Source organism: Petromyzon marinus, chromosome 49, assembly GCF_048934315.1.
Source record: "Petromyzon marinus isolate PM22_M1 ecotype Great Lakes invasive population chromosome 49, UKy_Petmar_22M1.pri1.0, whole genome shotgun sequence".
Classification (NCBI taxonomy): domain Eukaryota; kingdom Metazoa; phylum Chordata; class Hyperoartia; order Petromyzontiformes; family Petromyzontidae; genus Petromyzon; species Petromyzon marinus.
This window is the reverse complement of record NC_133715.1, coordinates 8,972,945-8,997,754: the sequence shown is the minus strand read 5'-3', so window position 1 is coordinate 8,997,754 and position 24,810 is coordinate 8,972,945. Positions and strand designations below refer to the sequence as shown.

At 51.2% G+C, this 24,810-nt stretch overlaps 1 protein-coding gene across 6 annotated transcripts in view; it reads right to left on the bottom strand.

Moving 5' to 3' along the window:
• LOC116953045 (dystrophin) overlaps positions 1-24,810 on the bottom strand; it is a 662,108-nt gene that overhangs the window by 573,622 nt on the left and 63,676 nt on the right. Inside the window, exon 1 of one of the 6 annotated variants that reach the window (XM_032972887.2) lies at positions 7,907-8,665. The exons of the other annotated variants lie outside the window; for them this stretch is intronic. Within the exon in view, the coding sequence (XP_032828778.1) occupies positions 7,907-7,937 (31 nt within the window). The 5' untranslated portion in view covers positions 7,938-8,665. Of the gene's footprint in view, positions 1-7,906; positions 8,666-24,810 lie in introns of those variants that run through there. 6 annotated transcript variants of the gene reach the window in all.

Below are 24,810 nucleotides of genomic sequence, written 5' to 3'. Positions count from 1 at the left end.
TTTCGTGGAACGGAATAAAAAGAGTTAACCGAGGACACTGCCGTAGCGTCGTTTCAGAAAATTGCGTTACTAAAAGATATCGTTTTCTTTATTTACCCCATAACGGTAGAAATTGTAAGGTCAGGACAGTACAACATTTGGAAAAAAATACGTGATGTAATGGTAAAAGTTACAAACCTAAAACTCCTCGAAAGCAGCCAACGCAACTGTGTCTGTAAAGAGACCTTTATTGGAACATGTATTTTATTAAACTTTAATTCCCCACAGAAAAAAAGCACATTTGTGTAGGCACTTAATATGTTTTAGTCAAAGCCACAGCGAGTAAAACAGATTTAACGTGGATGCGTGGGCCGAGGAAATTCCCAAGGAAACTTAAAAATCTGTGAGAAAGTTTCACAGACCACAAAAATGTTCCAACTCAGCAGCCACAACAGCACAACAAGGCTACTCGTGTTCACTGAATAAAGATGGATTTGTTTTAAGGATCACCAAAGGATTGGCCCTAAACACTCTTATCTGTGCCGTCCATTCCCCTAAATTGTCCTTTTGAACTAATCCACTCGCCTCATGGGACAAATTTCCACATCTTACACAGGGCATTCTAAGTAAACACCACAATATGATATTCTTGGTTCTTTCGGTAAAGTCACATACAAGGGAAACAATAAAATAATATATTTTCATTATGTTATTGTTTCCCTTCTACGTGACTTTACCGAAAGAACCAAGAATATGAATCCCTGCAGTCACGACAGCTTTAAATCACCACAATATGATGTTGAATAAATAAAACCTATCCATTTTTTTTTCCAAAGGGCAAAAGCAACTATCCCCTCGGTATGCCTGAATGATTTCAGCAATCTTCTCGGGGAAATTGAATAATCAATACCACCTACAAAAAGATTATTTACATATAAATTAAAAGGGCAAATGAATGATAGTCCAGCCAACCTCTCAATAAAGGCAGCACAAAAAAAGGGGGCAAACGATTCTTTATTTATTTTTTATCGTTTGCCAAATGCGAGTGAAAAACAATATTCCCAAATATGGACAAGAGAGAGAGAGAAAAACAACTGCAGACTTGAAAACGAATAAAGAATTAAGCCGGATCTATGAGCCGAGAGAGGCGGGCAGCAGGGGCTCTGGTGAAATTTCGAGAGCACAGTTGTGATCAACAGTTGTGATCAACAGCCACAGGTGTGCTTTGCACATTGCTTTTGTAATCTGAAACTATAGTTTGCCTCCCATTCCCCAAGGGAAAACACTCAAATGCACGGCTTATTTTAGAATCGGCTAGGATCATCTATTTGTGAGTGCCCGTGGACTTGACAAGCAGCAAGCAAATCTTTGCCGTTCAACCAAAGCAACATTTGTTTCCATATTTTTTCTACATAAGATGCTGCCGTGATGTGATTGTCAGCACACAGGACTTGCAATCCAGCGGTGGCCGGTTCAAGCTCCCAGCGTGGCAGTCTCAAACAAAGAGGGCAAATGTCTTAAATCTTCCTCCACCTCTTCCAACAAGAAGCACAAACGGCTCCAGCACAGTTAGTCGATCAGTAGGTTGTGTGTAGTGGAGGAGTAAAGCCGTCAAGGAGCATGAACCATCACACTAACTCCGTTCATCCTCGAAGTGGCTTTTGGCTTGCCATCGAACAAAGACGGTCGTCTGGAACGTTCTTCCTTCCAATATTAGGGAAGCCATTGGAGCATTGCACTTTTTAATTTAGATTTAAACTAATTGTTTAAGAACTGGTTTTTGTGTTTAGTTTGTGGTCCTTCCCTCGCACCTCCGACAAGCACGGGCGGCTACGTGCTGTGCGAAAGAAGTTCAACATACATACAAATATACAAAGTGTGGTGAGTACTGTACTACCAAAAGCGTGGGTACTCCCGGGAGGTCATGTGACCTCTAACGGGGCTCTCGTCAGCTCCCTCGAGTGGGAGTTCCACTTCTGCCAGCAGTGGCGTGAGCAAGTGATTGCAGGGCTGCACCTTGTCCTAAACTGGTCTGGTTTAAATGACAAATGCGTGCATATTCACAGCATGACGACTGCTGCGAAGGCAACTTGGTATGAATCGTTCGCATACACGCGGGTCACTGGACAAAAGTAAAGCACGAATTGCGTTAAGCGTTGAGGGGGGGGGACGCTTTATTCTACCCGAGCGGCAAGTGAATGCGCTTGCGGTTAAGGATACGTGACCGCGTGTCAAAAGATCAGATTTGCGAACACGCACCGAAAATAACAGACACACACCAACACGCGCGCAGATACTGCGCATGCGGTGGATGTGACGGCGGTCGAACGAGACGCGTCGTTCCGCAGCGCGACAGACACACAGACCGGCGACGCTCGCGATGGTGACGATATAACTCGGCATTCACGAAGACCTGTGCCTTGACAACTTCTTTTTCGCGAGACTCGATCACCTCGGGTGGTGTTTCAGAGGCAGCTTCTCAACTGAGGAAAATAAATAAATAAGATATATAAACAGTTACTTTCCAAAAACCTCTGGAGGGAGCAGCAGCGCCACAAAACGAAATAACAAAAGTGCCAAGATGTTCAAAGCCTGAGGAGGCCAGGGTGGTGGGGGGGGGCATGAACGCGAGTGACTGATCGGTTTGCAAAGCACCTCCACCCAACCTCCCACCGCCCCTGCGACCCACACTCGTTAGACACCCAGATGCAGTTCACTTATGGGCCGCTTCTTCTCCCAACTCCCCCCCCCCATGTATGGAATTCGCGAGCGGGGAGGTTGGACGCTATTTACATTCCGGTTTGTTAAGGAGGCATTCCGTGCCGAGCGAGAGCGAAGACGCCGTTTGGCCCCGCGGAACGACGCGCAACACCTCCCTCTCTCCCTCTCTCTCACCCGGGTGGTGCCGCCGTTATTTTTTATTTTATTTTAGCGACGCGATCTTCGTACCGGATTAACGACACGTGAAACAAAAAAAAACGTAGCCTCGATAATAATTATAATAGTAAAACCAAGAAAAAGAGTGCCGATAATTGAGGTAAGACTTATCGTGGGAAGGTGAGAGAGAGATAAAATTGGGAGCGGTTATGATCGTGATTATAAGACCTTGATTGCATTTTTTTTTTAAAAGCTCATGAGATTTGTATTTTTTTGGCACGGAATCTCACGTTTATAAATAGAAGGTAAAAAGTGAGAGAAAAAAATGTTTTGGTGGGGGGGGGGGGGGTGAAAATGTTTGTTTTCATCCTTCACCCTCTCAGCTCGCCCATGTGACCAGCGAAAGGGATGCAAGAAACAACAGAACAACAACAAAAAACTATTTTACGTCCCTGCTTTCATTCATTATTCATAGGTCGATCCGCCACCTCGGAGCCGCGACGGCGATCACGACGACGACGATGATGATGATGCCGCTACCGCCGCCGCGCTCACTTCGGGGGGGGGGGAGAGGGGGGAACAAAAAATCCGGGATGCGACCGCCCCTCAACATCAAAGTGGAGATGGGGGTCAGGACTAAAGCGACGTGAATTTCGCGGCCGCACTTCTGCCGTAAGGAGATACGACCGGCGCTGTTAATTCCTTGCAGAGACGGGGGGGGGGGGGGCGGTGGGTGCTGGTCGCTGACTACGAGAGAAGACATCGTTCTGGGAAAGACCTGAATTGTACGGTTCATGCTGGGAAATGTCGGGAATGTCCCTATGGGAACAGGAGGCCGAATAAGGTAGTTAGAGCCATAGCTGGGGGCGGGGGGGGGGAGCTATTCTCGCGAAGGTTAAGAGAGGAGAGACGACAGAGATGGTGCTGGGCACGTGTTGAGAAGAGAAGAGGAAGATGCAATTCGAAGGGCTATGCAGATTTAAAGACCCACGGGCTCACTCCGAGACACACAGACGCACACACACGCCCAAAGACTCACAAATAGACCCATAGACTCACACGGGGAACCAAACATGAGAAAAGTTACGGATATTAGACACCCAGTGACTCGCACAGAGACCCAGACGGGCACCTATAGACACACACAGGGACCTATATATGTTCGAAGGGCTATGGCGATGCCACTGCTGCAGGGCAGAAGAAGGAGTGGAGGGAGACCGAGGGTGAGATGGGAGGATGCGGTGGAACGAGATACGGGGACCGCGGCTGCGGCCGGAGAGGAGGCGCGGAATGGAAGTGCACTGCTAAAAGAAAATCCGAGAGGCCGACCGCCCCTCCCCCTCCCCGTACGGTGATGCCGCTTCTGGCATAGAGGACAACAAATTGCCGGCGACGAAAAGCAAAAAATACGTGAAGCATCAAGCGCGCGGCACGCGGCGCGACTGAGCCCGCCCGTCGTTGACTTCACGTGGGTCTACCCGTCAGTCAGGGGCACGCTTGGACAGTCGGGGGCTAGGCAGGCCCTCGACGGCCACGGGAATGCGCAGCGCCACTCTGGAGTAACCGCCGTGGCACCAAGGTCAATGAGAGCGGGGGGCACACACCTGTTGCGCGCTCGTTGCATATCGGTGACATCGCCGTCGGTGGCTTTGTACATCAAGGACACGCACGGTGCCGTTACACTCACAGCGATGGCGACGACGCCATGCGACGGTATAGCGACACGTTGCAATACGATGTTACGCCACTCGTTACGGATCGGTAGCATTGGGGGGGGGGGGGGGATGAAGGTGCAGCCCCCCACCTCTAACTTGTTACAGTCAAGTCACAATATGTCGGTACATTATCTAACGCCGGTGACAGGCATCGGGCAGCTTTTCCTCGTACACACAGCGTGGTGAGAGCTAGAGCCGGACGCACAACAGACACAATCGTTTCTCATTCTGTTTCACGTTCATGTATGTACTGCATGTTGAGCTTCTTTCGCACCGTACATAGCCAACCGTGCTAATCGGAGGTGCGGGGGAAGGACAACAAATTAAACACGAAAATCAATTCAAAAGAAATGAGTTTTCAACTGAGATTTAAAAGTGCATATGCTCCTCAACCCCCGGGCCACGGACCGCTAACGGTCCATGGCCTGTTCGGAACCGGGCCGCACAGCAGGAGGTGAGAGCGGTGAGTCCGCACGTGGCCCACCCATTATTTTATTATTTACCACTTCCGTCCGCGCCTCTTTCCCGCACTGCGCACTTGTCCCAGTCACAGTGTTGGTAAGCCCACAAGCTCTAACCCCTAGTAGCCAAAATGAGTAAAAAACAAAAGCAGCTGGAGAGCTTCTTTGAAAAGGGGGAAAGACCCAATAATGACCCCCCCCCCGTCCGTGAAAAAATTGTCTGCCACAAAACCGGTCCCTGGTGCCAAAAAGGTTGGGGACCGCTGCTCTAAGGTATACAAATATGAACACACATTTATAAATGATGGCGATGATGATGTCGTGCGGAAACTATAGCAAGAGCTTCGGGCGATGCGGAGGAGTGAAGGTTCAGAAATGTTTCTGGGAAACGAGTATCAGGGGGAAAGTCGCTCTCTACAAGTTCCCAGTGCTTGAAGTTGTTCGCACCACATTCAAACTACTGCGGCGTGTCCTTGAGTTTCAATTTGTTCATTAAGGCATTCTTACGACGCACACATTGCCCGGGTTCGTACGCGCGCTGTTATAGAATTGACACAAGTAGCAACCGCTGGGAATTACGACTATACATATTGTCGTCACTTTTTTACCCACGAAGGCCTCGCTGACTTTGAAGGCCCTTTTTGGAAGGAGACGCCTTGGCATTGAGATGTTCGGCCAACACCAATAACATTTCAGGTTTCGTTTTAAGCGACGCGAGGAAAACAACTGAAGAACCCTCAGCGAGTCCATGCAGAAGTAGCGGAGGTCGTGCCAACTCCTCATGGAAAGGTAGCCTAGTTCAGGAATCGAACCCAGGTGCTCCGTGCTACGAGGCAAAAGTGCGATTAATTATCACTGGTGCCACCCTGCCGGCCGCACGCACACAAACCCAGCATACGTTGCTGCGCTCGAGAAATGTTAACCATCGTTATAAATAGAACACAGCTCAAACGCAAGAAACTATCGCCTGGAAACGTTCTAATTCCAGGGTCGCACGATATTCCGCTTTTTTTGGATAATTTTAGACCACGGACCGAGACTCCGAAATCTAAATTCCCTGATGCGGGGAAAAAACAATAAACCGAAAGGGCATGTGTAAGCGTGGGAGACACTGAAAGAGAAAACAGGAGACATTAATATTACATTAGCCGAAAATGACTCGCAAATCATTGCATAAATGATACAGGCTGGTACATCTGCCATGGATTCAATTAGCAAATTCGGTGTTTATTTTCAGGCACTGGCAAACTGTGGGTAAATATTTACCTCTTTAGATAAACAGCACATGATTAACAAACACAAAGTGCCCGGGCTTTCAGGGATTTTATTTAATTAATGAGCACACCACTGTAAAATGAGACGTTGGAACTGACTTTCAGGTCACCCTGAACCAACACTCACTAACCCACTCGGTTCGCTCTCTCACCAGACGGCCAGTCGCCTCTGTATCGCCCTTCTCTAGCTACTACTGTGGTGAATGTTCCCATTGAACGACGCCCCATCGATTCCTCCCACCCACTTTGAGCAGTCCGGTCATGAACGTCAATCATCCACAACGCGTTCAACCACCACACTGGCAAGTCACAACAACATGCTCACCCACCCACCCGCCCGCTTGCTCACACGCTGAATTACCCACTCACTTTTACACTCACCCCACTCGCCTATAAGGCCATTCACACACTCACTTCACTGCACTGGAAGATCGCAAAACTTAACTTTCGGCTCCGCAAAAAACTTATCTTTCTGATCCACTTTGAAATTCCCCTCCCAGCGTCTTCATTCCCAAGTTCTCAACAACGTTGCTCGGGTTCCAGAGGGTCATCAATTTAAACTTTTAGTCGTGCTTTTCTTGTTGTCAGCCGCTTGGAGTTTTGGACTTAGGGCTTGCAACGTATGAAGTCCGCTGGGCAATGGAAGAGTTAAGATGCGACTCGTGCAGGTTTAGCCGCAAATAATGAGTGCCGAGCGGCGTGTAAGCAGAGCAAATCTCTCATGGCACAGCACGTGGCAGCCTCCGGGTGGAATAATAAACGAAATGACATAAAAACAATGCGATGTACATGCTATGTCACCGTGGTGCGATGGTTGGCGCACCAAACTCACAATCACATTCAGAGGACGACGCTACAACTACATGTCCCGGCGCGGGGCGGTTTAGACATCGGTGCGATTCGTAAATACTTGCTCCCCTCCCCGACTGCTTGCGGTAAGGTGTTGTGTGGGTACTTCCACCTTTTCCACACTAAGAACAACTGGCCAATATGGATTAGTAAGGTATAAATCCTGCAGAGGGTCTCTCTAAGAACTCCCTCGAGTCATGGACCTTTCGTCAGCAGTCGCATTCGCAACAGTTTCAGGGTAGCACCTTTGTATGCACTACAGCGGTAAAAACATAACAAAAAACACAATCAAAGGTTTTTGGGTTAGTTGGCGTAAATCTAAATGCGTCGTTAACCCACGACCACCCGACACAGCCAATTAGTAAGGTTCGTCATGTGAACAAAACGTGCCAATTAGCTATTACTTCAGCACATTGGTGCGATGGCGAGTAAACCCACAACATTTGCAAGCGAGCACGACGTTTCGCTGGCGATTACAACCGGCTTCATCAGGCGATTCGCCACAATTGGTGGCGGTGTTAACGGCACACTTACGCGATCGAACCCAAAAGCCTTTGTCGTGAATACCAGTGGCCGCGAGAGCCGACGTGTTAGATAATACAAACGGTTGTTGGGTGAAACAGGCAATCGGTGCTCCCTCCGTCGCGCACCTTCGCGGTTGACTCGCACGCGCTAACAAGTGACACGGGGCGGGATGCTCGGACGGCGACGAGCTGCGTGCGGTGTGTCTACTTCGTGCTTGTCAACTCACATTCGTCCTCGTCTTCGTCGAACCAAAACATTGCGCGCGGGGCCGGGGGGGGGGGGCGACTGAAGCGCCGGCGTCTTCGGGGGGGGGGGAGGATGGACAATTTGCGGCGTGAAAAACGCAGCCCGGGGGAGCAGCCTCGACGGACGACGACAATAATCCAGGGAGATACTCCAACGCCTCGGCTCCAGTGAAAGTGGCGCTTTGGAGCGTATGTTCGTTCCTCCACTCCTGTGTGTATCCTTCGACTGCAGCACGCCTTCTGGATTGCTTGCAGCCGGGCTTGCCTTTGCTCCCTTTCGAGCGACTTTTGCTCGCACCCCACCCCCTATCCAAGACTTCAAATTGGCTTAGGAAAAAAAGATGTTTGCTGCTGTTGTTGTTGTTGTTAAAGCGAGCTCCCTGTACTCACTGCTTACGGCGGCACTAAACGATTCCCCTTGCGAATGGCGACGACGGTTAACCCGCTGACTGTTTAAAAAAGCATCAGATCGTAAGCGGAACGGGATTCATGCTGGGGTGGAAGGGATCAGGCGGAGAACAATTTTTTTAACTGCTTTAAAAAAAACTTAACCCAACACAAGAGAGAAAGAAGCGGAGAGAAAAGCGACGGGGGGGGGATAAAAAGAGCCCGCTGTTGCTTCCCTTGCAGCCACCCCGACAAAGCGGTAAACCTCGCGTGCCTCTCTCGACAACGGAACGTCGTCAACAGGGCTAGGAACGCAAAATGTTTGGCATTCCGCTCCGGAGCCTCCACTCCAAATCTTTCCCCCTCGTTTGCCCTCCCCTCCCCACCCCACTCTGCTCCCCCCCTCCCCCCCCCAGCACGCACGCACCCACCCACGGCCCTACCCACACCGACTACCCCCACCGCGACTCCACGCACCAAAACCGGCGGGCCGCTCATGCCCGGGCCAAAGCACACAAAGCCGGCGCGCACGCGGTCACGCACGCGGACGCACCGCACCGCCTCCCATGCTCGTGCGCGCGCGAGGGCTCCCCTAAAAGTACACAGCCTGCGCGCACGCGCGCAACACCAGCGCGCACGCGCACACACGCACGCACACACACGCACGCGCACGCACACATGGGCGCAGTGTTTTTTCCACTCCCGCCCTCACCGCGTCTCACCCTCGCGCGCAGCCACCGGCGGCGCAGCGGACGCCAACTGGCGGTCCCCTTCCTCCGCGGGGACAATGCACCCAACGTGTGGAACAATGCACCCCAACGGAAACTTCGAACGGCGAGCCCAGCATGCGGCGGCTAGAGAGGGGCTTGGAGAGAGACGTACCCTTAAAAAGTCACTGTCGGTGGCTTCTGCTGCGGCAAACAACCCAGATTTGTGGGTGGGTTTGGTGAGTGTGCTGATAAGCTGGGGTGCAGGTGGGAATTGCAAGCACTGGTTTTGCGTGCAAGCAATGAACCTTGAAGGTCGGCGTCGTCCGTCCAAATCAGCGATGGTAACAACAACAAAAAGACTTGGCAAACGATGACACCGTTTAATATCGTCAACAAACCCCGCGAACGCGATGACAAACACGCACGCGCAGGTTCCTCCCACGTGATAATAATGAACTCGGTTTAAAACAGAAAAGCAATGCTTTTAAAGGGGTTCTATTTTGCTTTGTTTTAACACATCTGCAGACAAGACGGATGGAAGAGTTTTGCATGGGCTCGTTATTGTTACACTCCGATTAGCACGGGTGGTTACGCACCGTGCGAAAGAAGTTCAACATCCATACATCAAGAGAGGAGTATTACTTGAAACCGAACGCCCCGTCGGTCTTACTCTTTTTCCCACGACTGATGTTGATGTTGAACAACAAATATAATTTTACATCGCGGTGGCTGAGCCGAATAACTGCTGCAGAGGTCACGGATGTTCATCAGTGCGAGCCGCTTGTTCGATATAAGATCGTTAATTATTGGCAACAGCTTTAATGTGAAATAATCGCAAACATAACGACCTACAGTTATGGAATGGGCCGCGGATGATGATCCCGATGCTGTATGTACGTGTGTTGAACTTCTTTCGCACCCTACGTAGCCAATCGTGCTCAGCGGAGGTGCGGCGGGGGGGGGCAAACTAAACGCAAAAGGCAGTTCTGAAGAAATGAGTTTCCAATCTAGATTTAACATTGATAAAGATGGCAACTGTAAAGATCACGTACAACCTCAAAATTGTCCCAATAACCTGGTCGTGTAATGTTCGTTACGCTTTACACGGGGATACCGTCTGAAACCCCGCGACTGCTTAGAAGCTGAGAAACTCCCCGCGTGCCAACAACGTTCAAACTTTTCTCTGGTGGCGTCACCCTCCTCAGCACGCATGAACGTAACGAAATTTCCAACCCTTGGCGGTCGCCAAAAAAAGGATTGCGAGCTAGACACCGAAGGAAGAAGGCAACGCTGTACACTCCTGGTTTCTTTCTCCTTGTCGAACTTTTATCTCTCGGAAGCCCACGCAGTATATGAAAACCTATTTATCTTCAGTTCGGCTCGCGCCGCGCTGTGCCTTTCAAAGGGTACCGTGACAAAGGATGAGATGTGATGCGGATGCCTTCGGAGCCCCAAGAGATTCTGAGAGGAGACTCACCGGAAACAGAGGAGCATTCCACCCACAGGGCGGGCAAAGTGGCACCAGCCACGCTACATCTCGATAGCCCACACAGTCGGGATAATCTGCGCGCAGACACTGGGCTGAACGGCTGACCAGAACAGACACGGCAGACTGCTTCATAAAAAATTATAATAATCTTTTATCCCACTCGATGGCTGCGTTGGGTACTGATAACACTACACAGCCAACTCCAGTCAACTTAATCTCCAACGCACCAGATTGCCATTCTTCGGCAATTGACATTACCATTGGCCGAATTCCATTAAGCCGGAGTTACGTGCGCATATTTGTATCGTGTAGATTTAATACATTATTTATACGCCCAGCAGGCAAAGCTGCAGAGTTCAAAATGTACGAAAAAATAAAATTTGTATTCTGAATTACAGCATGCAAGTTTTTTTTCCTCCCCAAAAACACGTAAAAAGGCATGCCCTTAATATATTTCTATTTCAACCATTACTTTCCACCGATAGAGTGACAATTATTATTACTTCTAATGGGGCGTGGAGGAAAATGTGTGTCTTGCAAGATAGTCCCATTGCACTTTGTAGGCCTTCAAGAAAGAGCGAATGAAAGAGCTAAGTTTCAGGGTCTCTCTGCGGTAAACACGACGAGCCACGAAGCCTTCCGATGGCTGGCTTGGGCAATTAATTACACGAGCGGCTGAGGTAAACCCTTAAAGAGGAAGCAATCATAAAAGTGTCGTTAAACCTGCCACCACCCGACACAGCCAATTAGTAAGGCCTGCCACGTAAACAGAACGTGCAAATACGTCACTTGTACGGCACACCGGTGTGTTGGAGAACAAATCCACAACATTTACAATCTGAGTGCGACGTTTCGCCTGTAATTACAACTAGCATCATCAGGCGGACAGCCAGCTTTGTGGAGAAATCCTCCAGTTTTGTTCTTTAAAGAGGGATAGATGTGACTGACGTCACTTGTGAGCCCTTCACGTGCGAAGGGGGGGGGGATTAATGAATGCGCACAAATTAAAATGGGTATCCATTGCCGGTTGGATTGAGTTCGAAGCCCTTACGAAAGCTTGTCAAGAATTCCAAAAATGTCAAGACAAGTCTGGCCTTTCAGCCGCGTTTCAGCTGCGTTCTTAATGCGACAGAGACAGGAGATCAAACAAACAGACTTGTCCAATCCATCCTCGGCTCACACTTAAACAACTCTCCTTAAACTGCACAAGGGCGTGCTTGTGTTTGACGCTAAGAAGGTAGGATGGGGAGGTGGGGGGGGTTGCAGAGCCAGTCTGCGCTGCAAAACCTTCAAATAATCCTCGCATGTACACGGGATCCGAGAAACTATGGGAACCCTAAACAAAAAATGTTTTTGCTTTGACAGTGGGCGACGGGAGATGCTTGCTCTCGGTTTCACCCCTCCGAGTGCGGATGATGATTATCGCTTGCGTGCGTGTGGGGCTGGCAACGCCGCGGGTGAGCGGTGCCGCGCTTCGAACCCGGTGGTCCGAGTTGGAGTCCCGCTCAAAGGTCAACGTCGCGGCGGCGTATCCGTACCGGTCCCGGAACCTCCCCGAGGTTGACTCCCGGCCACAAACGAGTACCTGGTGCAGCGTGCGAATACCGTCACTGGGGGGGGGGAGGAGGGGGGCATGGTGCTGGCCACGCCACCTTCTCGTGCGCCGTGCCGGCCTTCAAAGTTGCTCGCGAGCAGCGCTTTGCCCCCGGAGCCGACATCAGGTCGGGTGCACGGGGGATCTTTGTCCTTGCCGCGTGTGGATGAACAGGCGGCTCGCAAACAGAACTCTGGGATGCAGCGGCGGAAGCGCAGCAGTTGGCAACCTGCAATCTGAATCCAGCGACCTTCAAATTTGGTTCCCGGTCACCGCTGAAAACATCCGTGGCGAGCGAAATATGAAACGTTCCCCCGATTCCACACTGCTTTCGCGAAACCTCGTGTCGACCATCGTGGTGAAGTTTGGTCAAACAGCCCCCAATCATTTCCATGGCAGTCGGAGGCCTCCATCCTGCAGTGGATCGATTGAGCGCTCTAAGCAAAAAAAACAGCAGCCTACCCTCACCCTGTGCATTTGCATCGTTTTGCCTTTAGAGTATTACGTGCGCGTTTATTACGCAGCCCCTTCTCACAAGGCTCGTAACAGGCCCTGGCACTTGCCCTGCAGGATGCGAGGTCTTCCCCCCCCCCTCCACACACCTAGAACAACTGCTTGAAGACAATTCACAATCGCCCGTTAACACGGGGCACGTGACCGACCGCCGTTGACGTAAAAGTGGCAGACAAAGCGCTGGAAATGCAGCGCGGACGCGCGCGACCAACAATTTAGCAAGCCAAGCGAGACGATAAAGCGTGACCCCTGGTCACCCTGGCGCTGTTGGGTCGGGCGACCGGTGTCTGCGGACGTCGCGCCGATCACGGACGCTGCGCGTTTTGAGCTCTGCCACCGCTGCTGCTCGTTCAACCGTGAGATGACGCCGCAGAGCGTAGTCAATGTATGCAGAGGGAGTTAACAGCCGTTCGCCAATCCACTGCTGGATGAATGCCTGCCTACCCCCCCCGCACCCCTGCCGCTCACAAACCTTGATGGCTATGGGGGGATGTTTGACCATACTACACCTCAGTGCTGGCTGATTAATCACCGCACACCACGGACGTTAGCCCTGGCTGGGAATGGAACCCAGGTTTGCCGGGTTACATTGCGCGGTCCGGCAGCCACTGCCTGCCCTCCCTGGGTTGAGGCCGTGTTGTTTTAGCGACGCGTTTGTGCCTCCCTCTTGTTATTGTGGAGGAAAATAAAGCATTTCGTTTTTTTCTCTACTCGGCCGATTCATTGCCCAGAGGCATTTGCATGCAGGGACAACCTTGAGAGATCTAAAACGGGGCCTCCGAGGTAATTATACGTATCTATTATTAATACATATTTACGTAGCCTATTCCGCAGCACGACTCTATTGTTGCACCGCTTAATGCCGCATTAATGAGATGCTTAGCAAGATACCGTCATGACAAATGTACCGACGCGTCGGCTTTATCTACGTTCTACTGCGGCCGGTGCGCTATTTACAATCGCGGGATGACGTCGAAATAGAGCGGCCCTTAACGTCGCGTCGTCGCGATTAACATTCACCCGCGGCCGCCGTTCATCCTCCTAAACACCGCGGAGGGCCGAGGGCACCGGCGGAGGTTAGGCGTCGGGCCGTCACGGCGCCGGCACACGCATCTCTCCGTCTCCACAACCATGAGCTCGCCACCGCCACGAGCAACGTCCCCCCCGGGCAGGCTCTCGTCGTCGCTCGCAGCTTTAACGACCACCCGCGAATGCGGCGGGCCGGGGGCGCATCCGCTGCAGCCGATTCATTAACGTGACCGTCGTTGCTGTCGCGTTCGTGAACACACGGGTCCCAGCTGCACGTGTGAATCGATCGCTCTTCACTGGATAGGAACGCTGAATCGTGACGATCCGTCGAAAAGGTCGCAGGAGTTTAAATTTCGCGTCCCCGGAGCCTACCCCAACAAGCTTTTGTTGGGTCGTTCCGGCAAACAGCGCGCGTGCGCCTGCGCTCAGCGTGACGGTACTTTCTAGTTCACGCCACAACCGTGTATGTTTCCATGGTTTCCCTGTGTGGCTCTCCAATGCGTCATCCCCTGAATAATCTCCCAGAAAGTTGGGCGAGATGTCAGACATCATGGCAAAACAACACGCGGTTCAACCCGAAAAACACTCTTTCTCATTCGCGTTTATTTGTCTGGCTATTTAAGCGAGCGCGCGAGCGACGTCGCGATTTTCCGAGTCGTAGGGGAAGGAAATCCGGTGTGGTTTTAAATGAATCACAATGCACTTGAAAACGCAGGAAACCAAACCCACTGCGAGGGGTCTCCTTCTGCTCGCTTCGCCGGCACGAACCAGGCGAGCGACTAGTACGCATAGAATTGTAACGCGCGGGATTCAAGTGTGAAACCTCAGCGGGGGGGGGGGGGGGGGGGGGGGATCGTGGCACGGTGGTTGAACGCGCCGAGCCGAGTTCGATTCCCGGCTACGGCTAACCACACCCCGGCCGTTCGTCCCACTCGTTACTGACCAGGGTGGCCCCGTGACCAAAAGGCGTGGGGGGGAAGAGGCCATCATCCATGGCCTGACAAGCAGCTGTAAAGTACGAATAATAATAATAATTACCGTTCATCAAGTCTAGGGCTAGAAAGACATAATTCATTTTGCTGCGCCGAGAAAAAACGGTGGAGGAATGCACACCGCCGGTAAAGCTGGGCTCTGTCAAAGGGTGAAGAATGGCCCTTTAAAGAAATAGCACCGCAGCACAAATTTCAGCTATGCAGGAACACGTGCGAGTGAATGGCACCAGGTTTAATTTTTCATGCGCATTACTGCGTGCGAGCCGAGAGCTCTCGCAACGCAACATTTCAACCCTCGGTGTCAACGGTAAAATATTTACCGCGTTGCTACACGCGCGAGGAGTGGGCAGTGCGACCCGCTCGAATCGAGAGGACAGGTCGACAATATGCGCTCCCCATCAAGTGGGGTCACATTGCAATATCCTCTTCAACAGCAACTCATTAGAGAGACACCAATGGGGCTTTGCCCAATGCTGGCCATCGTCATTACTCATGACCATGGTGGTCAAGAGAACTCTGTGGATGAAAAAAACACGTGTATCTAATGCACCTGCTACCCTTGGCAATACGCATCATTGGCAGCTCCTCTGAGAGCAGGTTGGGGGGACCGACGCTGCAAATGAGGCTCGCGAATGTGAAATCATTAGGCTGGATAAAAGCCCTTGTTTTTTCCCTCCGCAGCCACTCGTGAGCAATCCACGCAACGCTCCGCGGGACACGCGCGCGTGGCGTGCGAGCGCACGCAGCCAGCGATCAATCAGGGCCACGGCGCCGCGAGCGTGCGCACGTGCGGGCCATCGTCGGGCAGCAGCCACCAGCCTCCGCCTCGCTCGCTCGTTCGCGCACGCACAGAGACAAAGGCAAAGGCCGCCCGTGTAGCCTTCGCAGACCGTTGGGGCAACTGCTGTTTTTGCGAGCGGCCAAATAAGGGCCGGGGACGGCACGCGAGGAGAGTTGCGTGGCCTGAACCACGCTCCACTGACCTTTGTCTCCCCGGTGCTAGAGTGTAACGCACCCAACTGGGGGCAAGCCCAGGGCCGGTTCGCACGGTCGCCGTTGACACACGCAACAACGACGACCCACAATGACAACGGAGTGGCGGTGACTTCACCACACAGCGCTCGTGCCAGGCTAGGTACACTTGGGGAGGCCACGTGAAAGTGACAAACGGACGGACTCACGCACATGAGGCGACCTTCGCCGAACACAACAAATCGTTGTTTGTGGAAGTGGAATAAAACAACAACAGCACATAGCGAATTGTAATGTGCCTAGGGGTACCGGATGAAGCTATGCCCATGCAACAATCAGAGGAATTTCCATCCTGAGCTGCCCTCCCAGCGATCACTGCCAGGAAAAGACCTTTCTCTTCCTGCCGAGGGCCAATAGCCCAGTGAACTTTGCGAAAATTGCTCGGTGTGAAAGAATATCGGAATATCAATGATAATAATCGCAACCAATAACGTAACGCAACTCTTAGAAATCATCGAAGAAATACAAAAACCGTAACAATTTCAATTTACACAGCATCTTATATGCAATCACATCTCAAGGCGCTTCGCAGAATTGAAAAAAAAAATATTCGGAAGTTTTGTGCAGGGGGACGTGGTGGGGATGGGGGGGAGGGATTAGGGGGGTGGCTGGGGAGGGGTGGGGGGTAATCAGCTTCGGGGCTTAAACACGGGGAGAGAAAAGAGAGCGCAACAGCACTGGCACAGAGTGGTGCCGTCGACGAGACCCAGGGCATCGTCCACCGCGGAGCCGGGTTCGTTCACCAACTGAATCCCAGTGGCAGCTGAGTCAGCACCGATGAGTTCCAGGGTCGAATCGGTGGCAAAAACAAGGCCCCGGGAACAGCGACACACGGTGGAGTGGAGTGGAGTCGTGGCGCAAAGGTCAGGCAAGGGTCAGGAGGCAGCATGGGGGCCAGGGTCAAGGGACGGTGGGCGAAAACAAAATCACGATTGAGGTGGAGGAGAAAAACGGAGTGGCAGGCAGGCAGAGAGAATGGCCAGGGACAGTTTGGGCTGAAGAAGAATGTCCAGTCAATGACCATGGCACACAGGTTCACACTCGTCATCATTCATCAACAGCCATGATCTACCCACTGCTAGATGAAGGCCTCCCACCTGGCGGCATACTCTGCCGCCTTCAAAGCCAACGTCAAATTTGCCTTCGTTCTCCTCCCAGCTCCATTCCTGGCATGCACCGTTCTCCGTGCACTGCTTTTTCCCCCATTGTCACCTCGGGGTGGGGTGGGCGGCGGTCACGCTGCTCCCCACTTCCACACTGCCAACAAAAATCTTCCCGAGCCATTGTTCCCCCCCCCCCCCGTCGGGCGCTGCACGCTGCCGAGCCTGAAAGGACGCCGTCGGCGACGTCACCGCCGGGTGTGGCTCGGACCGAGCCAGAGCAAAGCGCGAGCGGCGATGTGCCGCAAACGGCTGGCGCACGCTCGTGCGACGACGAAACTAAAAAAAAAGGTCATCCTCGCCGCGAGCGTGGGCCGGAAGGGCAGCGATTCGTATCGTGGGAGATAAGCGCTCGCGATCACCTAAGCGAGTGCTCGCCGCCGTTATCGTCGTCGTCGTGAGCAGCGGCGGCGGTGGCAGCGGCCGTGAGATAATGCACTGCCGGGCAAAAGCCGTCCCCAAGTCGTCCACCATCTTCCCCACGGTTCTGGGATGTAACAATCCAGCCGCGATGTAACAAGACCGGGTTTTACATCGGACTGGCCCCGCTCTCCATCCGTAGCCCTTCGGTCATAACCGATGTACGTACGTGTGTATGTTGAACTTCTTTCGCACCGTATGTAGCCAATTGCTAATCTGAAGTGCGGGGGAAGGACAACAGATTACACAGTAAAAGCAGTTTTCAAGAAATTAGTTTTCAAACTCGATGATTTAAAAGACCATAGCTCCAGTGGCTTTCCTAATATCGAAAGGAAGAGCGTTCCAGACGGCCGCGGAAGCGCATCTGAAAGCGCCGTGCGATGATGCGGCGACCACCGTCTTTGTTGGTGGCTCAACCAAAATCCGCCGCTGCGAGGATGACCGGAGTTTGCGCGGCGGTTTGCGAGTGCTTCCCGCTTTTCAAAAACATGGCTCGGCACGTCCCCTCGGCACGCTTCGACTGCGCAGTGGAGAATCGGAAATCTGCGTTAGGGGCGAGGCACCGCGACCGCGGTGACCGCCACCACTCTCGGCGCCGAGTAAACGCAGCCTCGCGCGCTCGCAACTTCGACGCACACAAAAATTGACTTCTAACCTAGGAGCCCCCCCCCCCCCCCAAAGCCACCACACCACCTCCCCACCCTCCACAGGAAGTTTCTACACTGTACGGGAAGATTGCTTCAGAAGACAAAAAAAATTTGTTTTGCTTTTCGGCCCCTTTCGCTAGCGGGCGTTGATGTTTTTTTATTTGTTGATACTTTGAAGCGGTGTATTTAGCGTGTTTTTTTTATTAAAATATGTTAAGAAATTAAAGGCTGTGACGAGTGAATGAAAAGATTTCCCCCACGTAATATAATTGATATCTAAACTTAAATTGTGCACGGTATATTGAGCTTTCATTCATTTCGCAAGCATTTGCAGAACATCAATGTTGTGCATCAATAAATACATTTTTACTTTGAACTGATGCGGGTTGTGTTTTGCCCAAGATTTTGTTTATGTCAGGACAACCCAAAGCTCGTGTAACCACAATAAACAGATGTCGTGTGAGGCTGCGTAAAAAATAAACTAAAGAAACCTTCGGGCAAAACTGTAATATTCTCCGCGAAAGCAATAATTTTTTTTTTTTAACCAACAGACAACATTAGCCATGCATGCCTTGGCCCGATTGAAAGGCGACAAGCGGCAAGAGCTTATCTTTCCAACGGGCAACTTTGAAATTAATACACGGGGGTGCTTGTCGCAGCACACGGAAACGGATCTGTGTTGAGCGGGCGGGCGGGCGGGCACGCGCCCGAGCGATGGGGCGACGACGCGGAGGAGATTTCAAGGCAGCGACGCGATGCGTCGGGGGGCCGTGCCACCAACGACGCCGGTCGCCGGCACCGCCGACGGAAGCGGCGGTGGCGGCAGCCGCGGCGGCGAGCGCTGCAAAAAGCGGGCGTCCGCGTCTTGTTGGGGTTCACTGAACGCGGCGACCTCCGCCTCCCCCTCCCGCTAGATCTGCTCGGAGGAACAACAGGTTCGGATAAGATCGCGCGAGATGAAAAGCTCGCGCGCGGCCGCTGCGCTCTCATGGAGACAGATTGCGAGAGCAGAGGCGGTAAATCTGCTCAGCCCGACTCTGACCGCGGGGACGGCCCAGCTAGGCGCAACGGGCCTTGGGTCCCCGTTCCTCCTTCGCGGACGTCGCAGCATAAGCTCTGGTTACCGTTCCCGTGAACTTCGCGTACCGATTCACTCCAGCCGCCCGCTCACCGCTGGTCGGTGGCCTCCTTAAAACTCGTTGATTCGTCAATCCTTGCCGACCAGCTTGGTCTACGACACTGACGTATTCAGCGTCACCCGACACTGCGTGTGACCACCACACTGCAGGTCACCCCCCCTCCCCCCAACTGCTTCTTTCCTCGCATTGCTCCACTTTGGAATTATCATCCAATCGTCGTCTCTTGTTCCCGTGTTCTCTCAACCTTGCTCAAGCCATGAAACGTATCGACTCTTCATTGACTACGACGCTGCTTGGGGCTTGGCCCTTTGTGCTGCTTGGGAATCTTGGATCTTATGAGCCCATTGTCAGCAAATCGTGATAAAAGGATGAAATAAACAAATCACAGACGGCAACATCACTACCGTGCTGGGTACACGGCAACAGCCAGCGGTAGCCAGAGGGCCCGGCGAGACACCCGAGCAAGTCGAAATTTCATCGGCAAAGATCAAAGAAACAAAATACCAGATCGTTAACTGTCTTGGCAAAGCAGCGGAAATTCAGAAGTATACATAAATATACATGGCCTAATTAAAAGAGGCAAGTACAAAGGTGCGGTCTCGCGATCGCTTTCTCACTCCTGGCAGAAGACGGCTCTGGAGAGCCCCTCTAGAAAGGTACTTTTGGTCTACTTTTCCCACGCTGACCAGATGTGTTGGAAGGGATGGGAGTACTCGCACTTTACCCCACCCATGTATACTGTTCGCTGGACACAGGCGGGCGGTGGAGGGGGGAGGGGAATTAATGAACGTGGCCATCGTTTCAACTGCGAAACAAACCATCTTCATCTAGTTTGGAAGTCCAGCCTGCTAACCATTACCCAACGGCAGCACATCCCGATTTGCGATTTTAATCGGCATTTTTTTTTTGTTAAACCAGGAGGGCCACTTTTGTGCCCTAAAGAAAGGCGCTCAACTCATGCACCCAAGCCGGGCACCTCGATGGCTTTGAACACGCGCCAACGATCGCAGCGCGCGAGCGGCAAACCGACGGGGCGTGCCCCCCCTCCCCGGGGCCGCATCCCAACCGACCCTGTAAAAATGCGTCTTAGAAATGCTTTAGGCCATCCACAGTCAGAGAGACCGTACATTGGCGAGGTCCACGGCAAACGCGTCCAGCCAAGACCACCAGAGTTCAAAGCGAGCGACGGGGGAGCCTGTCCTCCTAGGCACGAAGGACGCACAGCAGGCACGATTTATTTATCGCCCATTGTGAAAATGCAAGGCAGAGCAATTAAAAATAAAATAGAAAATGGGTTGATATTTGGCTCTCGTGCAAGGGTGTAATGGAATAAGGGGAAAAGGCGACGCATTTTCTTGGCATTTAAAAGAAGAATGTTTATGCAACAGGCAAGTCATTACAAACGTGTAATTTATAACATAGCTCTTGGCCTCCAGTGTATAGGTATTCCATCTGTTCCTTATCAGGGGCTCAGCAATGTTCGGGGTGAATGGCTTATACGACGATGCACAGGTCCGCGATAAAGAGAGAGGGGCAGCCCCGCAACTGCCGATTCCACTGCCGATGGACGGGCCTCCCGCCAGTCCCCATATCACTCGCCGCTGATGTTTGTCACAGCTGGGAATTAAACCCGGGTCGTCGGAGCCATGAGTGTGTTGGACTAACCACTAGTGCCACTACTCCGCAATCAGTATCAATGTAACAAACCAATACAATAAGTAGATTTAAAAAACACTTTACTTAGCCAATGACGGAATCACCTGTCAAGTGCTCAATCCCATCGGATCCTGGGAAACTAAGCAGGGTTGAGCCGGGTTGTTGTTTGGATGGGTAACCCATGCTTAAAAGGCAGGGGCAGTAGGTAATGTGGGCAGCAGAGGGCAGTACAGCTAAATCCATTGTTCTGCACTCCCACCACCTCCACCAACCCGCACGGCCCAGCGTGGTGAAGTATGGTCACAGCGTGGGGGAGGGCCTTCGTGCAACAGTCGATTGACAAACGGGCTGTACATAATCGTCAGCTGTGGTCAATCCACTGCTGGATGAAAAAGCCGCCGTCTCTCACGTACTAACGCACCCGGCGCCCTGCACGGCACACCGATTACAACCGCTCCATCTCCTCGGTGGCTAACCGCTCCCCGGAACCCCGACCATTGAAGTATACATTTATAATTGCCTCTTGTGACAATAGCTGTTGCAATCCGGGAGCAGATGCTGCGGTTGAGCTTCGGCACACAAGCCCACCCGTGCGAGTGTCACACGTCTCGCCGCGCACGTCTAAAACACCAGAAATGTCACCGAACTGACGACCACTCATGCCGATGTTACCCTCAAATGGCCGGTGTCCTTCCTCTCCCCCAACCCCACTTCCCACCCAGCTCCTAAATTCGCTCGGTCAAATTCATTCGTGTCAGTCCAGTTTGCCAGTTGTAAAAATGAACATTAGCTCAATAGGTTAAAATCTATTGATACCTGTGGTCGTCTTAACGCGTTTTGTATTGACGGCGCGTAATTTGTTTATCGGATTGTGCCGAAAAAGCAGCGACCGTAGTGCTTCCCATACTTCTTGGCAAGACCACGCGCACGATCAATAAGGCTACACTCTGCAGCCATTTTAATTACGTAACGAGGGCCGGACAATACTTGTGACCTAAGTCACCTCTCCGCTTGTTCATCGCTGCTGCTGCTGCTGCTTAAGCCTCGGCCACAGTTCAATGCGCCACAAGTGCGCAATCAAAGAATGAATGGTTATTATATAAATAGCCGGCTCGCCCGTGCAATTATGGTATTGAAGTCAAGGCTCAATTACCATACGCAGAGATTCAAACTAAGTATCATCGTCAGCCGTGTCAAGTGTCCTCCCAAGTTTAAACATTTGCACTCACTCAATATGCTGTGTGTTCATATCTTTTTTTTTAACGCTTTGTCAAGGGGTAGACACACAAAGATTCCCCGTACTGTCTTCACAGACTTTTTGGAGCAAGTGCTGTTGGTGAGCACCTTGGAAGGCCAGCACAGCACACAGTGGGTGGGTGGGTGGCCAGCACCCACTGCACCAGGTACTCATTTGTGGCTGAGTCGACTTAGTGGAGACACAGGTCGGATTCACATAACTGCCACTGGTGTTGGTTGTGAGCAGGAATCAAACTCGGTTTTGCCGGGTTTGCGGCAAAGCGTGCTAACCACTACACCACATGACCATGCCTAGCTGGTTCCATAATCACCTAATCTCAAAAGTAATGCCTACAAATCAAATCGATTTATATATCGAGGTCTTCCAAATGCGGGTAGCAATAATAAAGAGGTTGCAAAGGGAAACTTAAAATTGTACTCTAATGCAAAGTTAAATGCCCAAATAATAATATAACATTTTTAAATGTAACTTTCATAAAGAGTCTCGTGACTGCAGGGATTCATATTCTTGGTTCTTTCGGTAAAGTCACGTAGAAGGGAAACAATAAAATAATAAATATATATATTGTTTTTAATTGCTTTATATTTTTATTATTTTATTGTTTCCCTTTTAACGTGACTTTACCGAAAGAACCAAAAATATATATTTCATAAAGACGTTTGCGACTCTGGCTGTAGGAGTCAATTAACCTCCTCGAAGCTCCATTAAGTGCTTTTTGAGCCCGGAGTCTAAACAGCTGTGCCCCCTGAACACACGGTCAAAGGTGCCTACGGGAAATATACGGGCTGTGCAGTGCTGCGTGTCTGTGCACAGGAACAAATGTTGAGTGCCTGGGCACAGAGGTCCCCCTGAGGACCGCTTGCTCCGATGCCACCGGTGTCCATTTGCTTCGCTGCAGTGAGTGGCGTGCTGGGCAGGAGCCAGCTCGTGAAATACATACAAAGAAAAAGGTGGTGTGTCAATCAACGATCAAGCTCGTATTCTATAAAAAATAGACTATGAAATATATTTTTTTTTTTACCAGGAAAGGCCCACTGAGCTCTATAGGTCTTTTTCGGAAGCGACATGGCCACAAATGAACACTCAACAAAGTGGCTTGTCGTGTGGAAATTTACAGCAAGCCAAATAATCAAAACGCGTGTTTCTAAATGTGGAGTGGAAAAACCGGAGGGCCCGGAGAAAAACCCACGCGACCACGCGGAAACCATTCAAAGTAGAAATATACAGACGTTAGGGTCGGGATCGAACCCACGACCTCCTGTATACAAGGCGAGGTAGTTAACAGCACGAACATGAACATAAACAAGCTGAGGAATTCCTCTCTTTTCTTCCAGTTGTCTTCTCTAATCGTGATCCCTCTCTGTAAAATTGTTTACGCCTCTCTCATTTCACTACATCTCCGTCCCATCCGTTTCTCTCTTCCCTCATCTCAATACATCGCTATCTTTTGTCTACACTCCTCAAAGAAATGTCTCGCTCTCGTGTCGCCGTCTTCTCACGATGAGAGTGTACATTGAAAGTGTGGTGGGGAGAGGAGAGGGGTGCCAATTAGGGCCTCCAAACGGCTGGCACCACCGCTGACTCACTGCCCAATCACCATGTCCATTGTCGGCGAAAATCAACGATTCTGGCCTCCAAATGCCGAGCACATGGACATTGCCTAACTCTGAGCTGCAGTGAAGCAATGATTGTGCCGATATGATGTGCTAATGTCTGTTGTTCACGACAGTTGCACCCAATAAAAAAAAATGCGCGGCAATTGCCCTGCACCAACCTCGACTGTCTCACGCCTCTCGCGAGCTCTCACAAACGGTGCGCGCCATACCCATTTTAAGGGGGGGGGGGGGTGCGGGGGGGGGCGAGGGTTTAATGGCCGAGGAGGCCACCAACTAAGCACCGAGGCAGCAACAACAAAGTGGAACTTGTGTGGGTGCAAATACGTGCGCAAGCAAAAACGTTGCCCAAAGCTTGAAAAAAGACAGCAAAATTCATCATGAAAATTATAGATGTGCGATGGCTCCTTGAATAACAATGAAATGCATCCGTCTGAACGTCATGTCACGTTCCTGTAAAGCGATCACTAAAATGAAGGTTGTCAATTGTTATTTCGAACGCATGCCATTTATCTTCCATCATTTTATATTCAGGCTACCTTCACAGGAATTATTAACATGTTCGGTACGTTCCCACTATAAGCCAGGCCAATTCCATTTTCTCCGTGCCTTACACTCTGCTCTCTTTTAGTTGGACCCCAGGAGGTTTCTGGATGGCTCAGAGGTCACAACTTTTCAGCTGGCACGTCTGACATCCTGGATTTGAATCCAGCCTAGGCAGCCACCTGTGATGAAACCACATTCTCAAATAAAAAAAGCGATTGACAAAACAAATATCTTGTCCGTTTAACTTTGGTTCAGCACTTTTTTTTTACACGGAAGTATTTTATTGAAAATAAAAAGACGGAGTTTGGCTGGGGGCAACACGGGGGGTGAAGCATAACGCAGTATTGAAGCCGAGTCAACCTAGGGGGAGGCCCAGGACCAGTTCAGACAATCGTCACTGGTGGTTGACCATGAGCGGGTATCGAACCAGGGTCACTGGGGTTGACAGCACAAGCGCGCTAACCGCTGCACTGCCGTTCCCACACATGTACGGTAGACACACACACACACACGTTCTGAACGAGGACTTTGCAAGATTGTGTATGGGCAGAAAGTAAAAAAAGCTAACTAAAGTAAAGGCAACACATTTGGTAAAGAATTTAAAACAATATCTTAACTATTTAGGCTGTTAAGCACATTCCATTCCATGGCAGAGGTAATGCCTGCCAGGCTGCGTTGCTGGCCAAACGAAAATCAATTC